Source organism: Mytilus galloprovincialis, chromosome 3 (assembly GCF_965363235.1).
Source record: "Mytilus galloprovincialis chromosome 3, xbMytGall1.hap1.1, whole genome shotgun sequence".
In the NCBI taxonomy this organism is placed as follows: domain Eukaryota; kingdom Metazoa; phylum Mollusca; class Bivalvia; order Mytilida; family Mytilidae; genus Mytilus; species Mytilus galloprovincialis.
In genome coordinates this window covers 20,684,042-20,694,001 of record NC_134840.1, presented here as the reverse complement: position 1 = coordinate 20,694,001, position 9,960 = coordinate 20,684,042, and the positions used below count along the sequence as shown (strand labels likewise).

Sequence of the window (9,960 nt, the reverse complement as noted above, 5' to 3'; positions counted from 1 at the left end):
GCCTATGCGAAAAACATCTTAAAACTTATACAAATTCTTAAACATTAATGTTGTGTTCGATTTGAAAATCGTTATAGAGACTGTTAATTTTCAATTTTATCATAGTGATTTCAAGAGACAGTAATTGCCCATCATATTTTTTCGTTTCATATATGGACATTTAAAGAAATATTTGAATTTTATACAAAGATATACTTTTGCGGCCCCCCAGTATGTTGAGAATATTATGCAAACGTTAACGTTATGTTTCCCGTATTTACGTCTTATGTCTATGACGTTACTTTGTACCTTTGTATGGGCTCCTTCGATATAGATTTTGAGCATAAAAGTAACACAACGCAAAGTATCGAGTTTTATTCGTTTATTACAATACAATATATTCATATATTGAAATATCCAGCCTGCGTGAACAAGTAATTATCAATGAGATGTGTTATGTTTCCTTGTAAACCTGCATAATTAGGTTTAAAGTAAATGATATCAAGGAAAGGATAGTTTGGGTTTTAATTATTATTATATATAAAATGTATCTACTTTCTTTACCAAAACAAACTTCCTTAAAGAGACCGTTTGTGTACTTTTATATTGCTGAAATAGGTTGAATAAATTGTATAAATTCATTATTGTATAAAGGCAGGTAAATTATTAATCAAGTCAACTTCATTAATTAGAAATATTGTTTTAGTACACAGTTATCGGTCTTTGTATAACCTGTTTCGATTTTACGGGTCATTGATCAATTATGCATTAACCATATTAGATTGTCATGAACAGAATTACGGATACTAGTCCAACTAGAAGCTTAGAGCAGATATGTACTATCCATTGCTCTGTGGATTATGTTTGTATATTTCTTCTGTATATGCCTCTGGTAAGTATAAATTATTGTTTTAGCCTATTATGGTTTGTGTCATTTTTCAGCGAATTGTAGAAAAAAAACTATAAAATTCTAAAGCAAATGCTATGTGATGATTCCTAGATTGAAACAAACATCAATACTTAGAATTTAAGATGAGATGTTAGTCGATAAAATCAATGTCAAATTATAGCAAATCAGAAATTCTGTTTCATTGAGAGAATAACTAATGCCAAACGCAATCTGAACTTTATTCAACGATTTGTCTAATCAGTAAATGCATGTTCACCTGCAAGTTAATAATATGACCATGCATGACAATGTTTTATTGAACACCAATGAGTCGAGTTCACCGAGTATTGATACATTAAAAATTACCCCATAATTTCTGTTAACAGCTTTGTTTAATGAATGTTATTGTATTTTAATTTTTAACCGATTATGATATTGATGATACTAACAATATGTATTGACTTAAATTCAGTGGTTACAATAATGTTATACCGTTTGAACACAGGCACTTGTTTCTATCCATTGGAAGACCCACTATCAACGTATATTTATACGTTGATAGTGGGTCTTCCAATGGATAGAAACACGTGCGTGTGCGTTTGAAAGGTGAGAGAAAATCATTGATGTATTGAAAGAATATCAATCACCACTGCAAATTAAATTTATATTTTCTCGCGGTTTTTCTTCGATCTCTATAATACCACTATCAGTCATGTTTTTCATCGATTATAGTAAGATCTAGTAACAAAAATTACATCAACCATACAAACTGGCCTCTATTATTATTTGTCTCACATTATATAAACCTGACCCTACTGACTTCTTTGAATTTACGACAAAAAATCTCGACAAAACCTCAAGCAGACTGATGATTATTTAATACGTGGCTTATTTCCAAAAAATGATGAACAAAGTAAATTAGGAAATTCAGTGCCATATGTCACAAATTGTTTGGTTGTGCAGGGGAACGAAATTAAAGTCATATGAAACGAGTGACTCGTGAAAAATAATCATGGTTTTATTCATTTCTTGAACCAATGCATGTATTTATCATAAACGTAGTCTTCTGTGCACGATTTTATTATTTTTTACGCAAACATATCGTATAATCCTCAATTTTTTTCTCTCTCTGTCTGTTAACTTATGATGTGAAAATATAGCTAACTTTTTGTCGTGTTTTGAAGCCGAAGTTTACCGATTGTCACCTTATAGTAAACAATCAACAAAGAAGCATGGGTATTGAGCACGTGTATAACTGGTACAATCAGATAATAGTTTATTTCAGAGAGATCCATGCGTATTGCGATTACCGGATTTTTACGAGACGGGTCACGCTAAGGTCACTTTGCACACGGAAAATATGTCGGCGAATTGCTTCTTGGAAGCAAGCAATTAAAAAGTGAGCTTTATCTAAATGTATTCAAATCAAAGAATGTTCTTCAGAAAAAAGTTATGTACATAGGTTTTACAATGAAAACTATCCATTTAGTTATAAAAAACATATGCATAATTTTTTTTAAATTTGAGGTTTCATATGACAAGTGTTTGAGAATCATGCACAAAAGATTTGATATTTAAATGAAGAGTACAGAGAACATATTCATATACTCCAATATTTTGTCAAAAAATCGTAGTCAGCTTTAAAGGAGGACGTATAAAAAAACGTGAACTAATTGTTAATGTTAGATACGTTAACGGATTTAAGTACAATTAATGACTTATAGTCTTATCCGTTTTAAATTAATATATTTGAGAATTAAACATGAATTATAACTAATTTTCATTTAATATGCATTATAGTAAAACATAAACCAATCATATTTTGTTTTCAGTCCGACATCAATTTACGCTTGAAAAGCTGTACGCATTGCCTTTCAGACATAAATAATGATTTAATATATAAAAAGAAGATGTGGTATGATTGCCAATGAGACAACTGTCCACAAGAGACCAAAATGACACAGACATTAACAACTATAGGTCACCGTACGGCCTTCAACAATGAGCAAAGCCCATACTGCATAGTCAACTATAAAAGGCCCTGATAAGACAATGTAAAACAATTCAAACGAGAAAACTAACGGCCTTATTTATGTAAAAAAAAAATGAACGAAAAACAAATATGTGACACATAAACAAACGACAACCACTGAATTACAGGCTCCTGACTTGGGACAGGCACATACATAAATAATGTGGCGGGGTTAAACATGTTAGCGGGATCCCAACCCTCTCCCTAACCTGGGACAGTGGTATAACAGTACAACATAAGAACGAACTATATAAATCAGTTGAAAAAGGCTTAACTCATCAGATGGACAAACATACAAGTGGACGTGGCCGGGTACTTATACATCCCGACACAAAAAGCCACAAAAACAGATCTGAGAGTACTAGCAGTTATCTGACAGCTAGTTCAAAGCCACTAACAACTAATAAAAAATCTTGCATCTAAGACTAAACTATCAATCCGTACACATCCAACATCCAATGGATTTAGTGTAAAGACGTTATAAACAGCCAGAGAAAAACATGACCTTGTGCAATGCCAAGTTACAGGTATCGACAGATTATAGATCCATGAATATGTATATGTATATTACATTCTATAAACTGTAGTAATATTTAGTTAGCTTTTAATTTACTGATAACAAAATCAATATGTATACCAATAAAAACAATATTCAATTATCTTATTACAGTGTTGAATAGGTAGCCTTTTAGAATTAGTTTATTTAAAGGAGCGACAATTTTACATGGATCATTTTTAAATTTCCGGGCACGGTTAACAACATTTGCGTAAAAATGAGGATGTGCTATCCCATTTGAAATAAGCTTCCTACAGGTACAACCAAACTTCAAAACCAAATCTTTATATCTATGGAAAAATTTAGTAAAGGTTATAAGTAATTTATGGTAACGCTGTTTCTGGAAGCATTTGAAAACAATGCAAAATTTATACAAACATGTCATTATAAAAAATGACACCCCTTTCATGTTAATATTGCTCTTAGCAGTTAGAAGAACATTCTGACAATTTCAATGCAGAAATTTTAATTGCATTTGAGACCTTACTTTTGTCGATTTCGTGGTAATGTATCTGTGTCGTTACAGAGCACATATTGACGGCGTATTGGAGCTATTTTGAAGTTAACTTAGATTTATCTGGGGGAACCGTTGCTCTTAAGTCCTAATTTTACTTTTTGATGGTCCGCAAATTGTCAAAAATATATGGACATAAGAGCTACGGTTCCGCAGCTAACTAAGATTAAGTTCTAAAAAACAGTTCTAGATTATGTTGTAGTTAAGTGCCTTTGGGTTGTTCGTACATGAATAGTTTACTATATTTACACTCAAAGTCGACAACACATTCTGGTTTAATAATCTTTTTAATTTTACTTTTAACATTAAAATTGTCAGAATGTATAACTGGGACCAAACCTTCAACCTCCTTGTACAGACATACCACCTGCTTACTTGATCTTCTTGACTGCAGGTTGTCTAATTCTAAGTCGGTTAAACATTTTTGTGGTCGGTTTTCAACTCTTGACATGTTATTTCTTATAAAAAATCTTAAATCCCTACGTCGGATCCTCGTATCCTTCAATATAAGTCAACCTTTTTGTCATGTCACCATTTTCCGATATATATCTATCTAGCGATGCATAAATGAACATGTAGAATTTTTGGACTTCAAAAGTCATGACTTCGAGTCAAGATATGATAATTTATACTTAAAAAAGTGTGCATTAAAAGACTTGTGCAATATTCACAACTAATGTTTATGCTTTATCACATTCTAATCCTAACGTTTCATTTAAAACTATTTTATCAAGAGTCCAGTAACGGTCTGCCAGGAACAACGTATACAAAATGGACTTGGACAAAATGGTTTGATACAGATTCAGGAGAACGAGAAACAGAAACATATGAGTCTATTGTAGCGGTAAGTAATGATCTCATGTGAAAACTAAGACAAACCAATGAATCTATCGTAGCAGTAAGTATAATGATCTCCTGTGAGATATAAGACAAACCGATGAGTCTATTGTAGAGGTAAGTAATGATCTCCTGTGAGAACTAAGACAAACCTATGAGTCTATTGTAGAGGTAAGTAATGATCTCCTGTGAGAACTAAGACAAACCTATGAGTCTATTGTAGAGGTAAGTAATGATCTCCTGTGAGAACTAATACAAACCTATATGAGTCTATTGTAGCGGTATAAGTAACGATATCATGTGAGAACTTAGTCAAACGTACGATTCTATTGTAGTAAAAGTGCATGTGAAAATGATGATCAAAGTGATCTTTTAATAACCTTGACATTTGCCAATTTCTTCTTAAAATTTTATATTCTACTTTCTCGATGTAGTCCTTCACCGTACTGGAAACTTAATAGATACTATCAAATTCAAACATTATGTCTGGGTAGTTTGAACACAGTGCACACGCACTCTGTTACAAATGTACAATATAATTGATCAATGGAATGACGGTACAATACTTGCCACTGGACGTTAACGAACAGACACCAATCAAGCATAATCACAAGTGGCTACATATTTCAAAATACGTTAAATAATTACTTTGATAAAAAAAAAGCATTACAGGTGCGCTTTTGACAAACTATCAATTTCTTTTCAGAGAGGTTGGAACATTTGTCGTGGTGGAAAACTCATAGGATGTGAATGTAAACGAGATGACACAAAAGAAATTATGTCTAATGGCGATTTCTTTAATACCTCTCATATACTTGGTACTGATCTAGAGTGTAAACTAAATGGAATCGAGTGTCATAATATTCTATGTATGAACCTTGAAGTTCGCTTTTTATGTGAAGGTAATACAAATGACCTGAAAACAGTTAATTGCAATAAGTTCGTAAAAAAAGTGTAGATACTTTTACACAAAACCGCTATCTGGAATGTCAACCAGCATTAAATTTGTTTCCCAGAGTTTTAATTTGTATATATTTTTCATCATAAGTCTTGAAGAAGTGCAGTAGTGCAGGTAGTTTCACACCACACCTCTTTGCCAAAGAAAAACTAATTTTACAGTTTATAGGTGATGTTAAATTCTGCATTAAATACATATAGATTTATATAGGCTATTGATATATCCAATCATTTAGGATAAATATTATAACATACTTTCTATAGATTCTAAATATATTTTTATTCGTATGTAAATACCTCCAATTGTATTCGTACTTCACGCTACTTATAAGCTGTGTGTTAATATTTTCGTGTTTCATAGCAGATTCAAATGTCGTTTTAAAAATTGAATATAAAACATTTGAAATGAGAATAATAACAGCAGTTAATGGGTTTTCCGTTCTAAAAACATGTGTTCTTTCAATCGTGCATCAGAATTTATAAGTTCTTCTACAGTTCCTTTGTTACCCTTATAAAATTCATGAGTACCAATAGAAAGTTACGAGAAGGGAGAGGGAATATCATTTTCCGTCCATTTCAAAATATTAAAGAAGCAGGGTGTAGATATTAACTTCCTTATTACTCATGGAAAATTTTACGTGCATATGGATGTCAATTAGATTTGGTTGATTTCCTTTTTTACATTGGTTTTTCATCTCTCAGCTACAAACAGCTCCAAACAGAAAAAAAAACCCGTCAACTCGATTTCTACAGTGACTCCAACAATCGAGTTTTTTTTTTATAAATTTCAACCAGTTGAATCAGAATTTTCCTGGTCATTTGACCAATAATGCTAAATCTTGATATTTATTTTTGAGTCAGTGGAAAACCACCTTTAACTGTATTTTCATTTTTATACGACCGCAAAATTTTTTTTGGAATCGTATAATGGTATGATGTCGTCGTCGTCGTCCGAAGACACATTTGGTTTTCGGACAATGACTGTTGTTTAAGTCAATGGATCTCTATGAAATTTAGGAAGAAGGTTTAATACCACAAAAGGAAGGTTGAGATTGATTTTGGGGATGATGGTCTCAACCGTTTAGGAATTAGGGGCCCAAAAGGGGCAAAAACAAGCATTTTTCTACTTTCAGGTTAATAACTTGTGTATAAGTATTTCAATTGCTCTGAAATTGTACCAAAAGATAAATACTCCAAGTATAAGGTTTGGATTCATTTTGGAGGTTATGGTGCCAACAGTTAAGGAATTAAGGACCAAAACTTGTTATTGGGCCAAAACAAGCAAATTTAGCTCACCTGGTCCGTCGTCGTTTACTTTTACAAAAATCTTCTCCTCTGAAAGTACAGGGCCAAATTTAACCAAACTTGGCCACAATCATCACTAGGGTATCTGGTTTAAAAAAATGTGTCTGGTGACCCTGCCAAACAACCATGGTGGCCGCCATGTAATAGAACATAGGGATAAAATGTAGATTTTGGCTTATATATCTGAAACCAAAGCATTTAGAGCAAATCTGGCAGGAGAAAATTGTTTATCAGGCCAAGATCTATCAGCCCTCAAATTTTCAGACAAATCAGACAACCCGTTGTTGGGTTGCTGCCCCTGAATTAGTAATTTTAAGGAAATTTTGCAGTTTTTAGTTATTATCTTGAATATTATTCTAGATAGAGATAAACTGTAACCAGCAATAATGTTCAGCAAAGTAAGATCTACAAGTCAGTCAAACATGACCAAAATTGTCAGTTGATCCCTTTAGGAGTTATAGCCCTTTATAGTCAATTTTTACCAATTTTTCTAAAATTTTAGTAATCTTTTAAAAAAATCTTCTCATCTGAAACTACTGGGCCAAATTTGTCCAAACTTAGCCACAATAATTATAAGGGTATCTTGTTTAAAAAAATGTGTGCGGTGACCCAGCCAACCAACCAAGATGCCCACCATGGCTAAAAATAGAACATAGGGGTAAAATGTAGATTTTGGCTTATAACTCTGAAACTGAAGCATTTAGAGCAAATCTGACGAGGGGTTAAATTGTTAATCAAGTCAATATCTATATGCCCTGAAATGTTCAGATGAATTAGACAACTGGTTGTTGGGTTGCTGCCCCCAATTGGTAATTTTTAAAGAAATTTTGCCGTTTTTGGTTATTATCTTGAATACTATTATAGATAGAGATAATATGTAAACAGCAATAATGTTCAACTAAGTAAGATCTACAAATAAGTTAACATGACCAAAATGGGCAGTTGACCCCTTAAGGAGTTATTGCCCTTTATAGTCAATTTTTTTCATCAATTTGGTAAATTTTTGGAAATTTTTACAAAATATTTTCCTCTGTAACTAAACGGCCAAGTTTATTATAGATGGCGAAAATTGTAAGTAGCAAGAATGTTCAGTAAAGTAAGATCTACAAAAACATCACCATCACCAAAACACAATTTTGGCATGAACCCATCTGTGTCCTTTGTTTAATATGCACATAGACCAAGGTGAGCGACAAAAGCTCTTAAGAGCCTCTGGTTGTTGTTTCTGGACAATAACGTGTATGTAGGTTTATTGATCCATCTGACATTGTACCACAAGGTTCCATATTACAAAAGGAAGGCTGGGATTGAATTTGGGGGTAATTGCCTAATTCATGCAGGAATTTGGGGCCAAAAAGGGCCAAAAACAAGCATTTTTCCAGTTCCGAGACAATAACTTGTGTTTAAGAGTATGGATCTCTCTGAAATTGTACTACAAGGTTCCATACTACAAAGGAAAGGATGGGATTCAGTGTGGGGGTAAATGCTCCAAGGGGGATTCAAAAGTTTCAAACTTTTGAAAATTTCCAACAAGTATCTTTAATTGCACAGTATTCCACGATAGATTTGTAAGATCTTGACATTTATTTTGCGTCAGAAACCTATACTATGTCAAAAATTTGATCACAATTCAAATTTAGACAGTATCAAGCTTGAATATTGTGTCCATATTTGCCCCAACTGTTCAGGGTTTAACATCTGCGGTCGTATCAGGCTGCTCTCAGCGAAGCAATTTATTCTACATATAATATTATATTTTGTATTTATTTCAGACGTGATACTTGAAAGTGGATCAGCAGTATTTTATTTTCTCATGTTAATTATACCAGTATTAGTCATACTGTTCAGATTATACTGTTGGGGTATTGTGAAGAAAAGAATTAAAAAAAGACATCCTGGGAATAGGAACACAAATGGAAGTTCTCCACAAGATGTTATAGATATGTCGGTCTTTGATCCCCCGTCATACGACGACTTATTTGGTTCCCAAACACACACGAGTTTCGGTGATATCAAATGCAATAATTGTAATCACTTAAAAACCACTTGTCATTCTTTGACTGAACAATCAAATGAAACTGCTCAAAACTCAAACTCAAGAAGGGAGTTCTCTAGTGTAAACTGCTCATGTGAATGTCATAAAACAGATAATTGTACAGCTTCTTCATGGTGTGAATCAAATAAGAATTATTCAAGGATAAATGCAGCTTATATTCACAACAACGAAGCAAATAATAATACTGGAAGCAGCGCAAGGACAACTAGCATTTCTATAAACGTAATCAGTGGAGCGTGCATTGAAACTCTTCCTCCTACTTATTCAGAGGCCTTAGTTATTTTGAAAAGGAAAGAAGGTTTGGATGCAACACATTTGTGAGAGAAATACAAAATGTTAACAATAAACATATGCAAAATATATACCAAATAGATCAGTTTTGTAAAAGTATCGATTGGCAGATTGAAAAAATTCAAATACAAAAACTGTTCAGTTACAGTTATCACGAATGTTTATAATTGTGGTTCGAACACATTCTTTTGAAACGGCATTACTTTTGTGGCTAACATACGTAGTTTGTAGTCAATTTTGTTATCTAAATTTATACCAACGTCTGAATAAGATTGTTATAGGTATTAATATTGATTTTGTTATTGGTAAATCGTATTAAAAGCAAACTTAAATATTATTATTATCTGACATTAATGGATCTACAATCTTTCGATACCAGTTTCAAGGCATTGCATACGGTCATGTTATTAGTCCCTATTGACGAAGTCGAATGGGACTTAAGGTTTGCACTCTGTCCGTCTGTCCATCAATCAGTCTGGCAAATCAGTTTTCCTTTTTTCTACATGCTTGAAGATATTGATTTGATATTTGGTGTATTGTTTTA

At 32.8% G+C, this 9,960-nt stretch overlaps 1 protein-coding gene across 1 annotated transcript; it reads left to right on the top strand.

The window, feature by feature from the left end:
* Nucleotides 1–736: 736 nt before the first annotated feature.
* Nucleotides 737–9,753, top strand: LOC143067385 (uncharacterized). Its single transcript, XM_076240613.1, has 4 exons — nt 737–871; nt 4,705–4,814; nt 5,514–5,709; nt 8,842–9,753. The coding sequence occupies exons 1-4, from the start codon at nt 814–816 to the stop codon at nt 9,444–9,446; spliced, it is 969 nt and encodes a 322-aa protein (XP_076096728.1). The 5' UTR covers nt 737–813; the 3' UTR covers nt 9,447–9,753.
* Nucleotides 9,754–9,960: the final 207 nt, after the last annotated feature.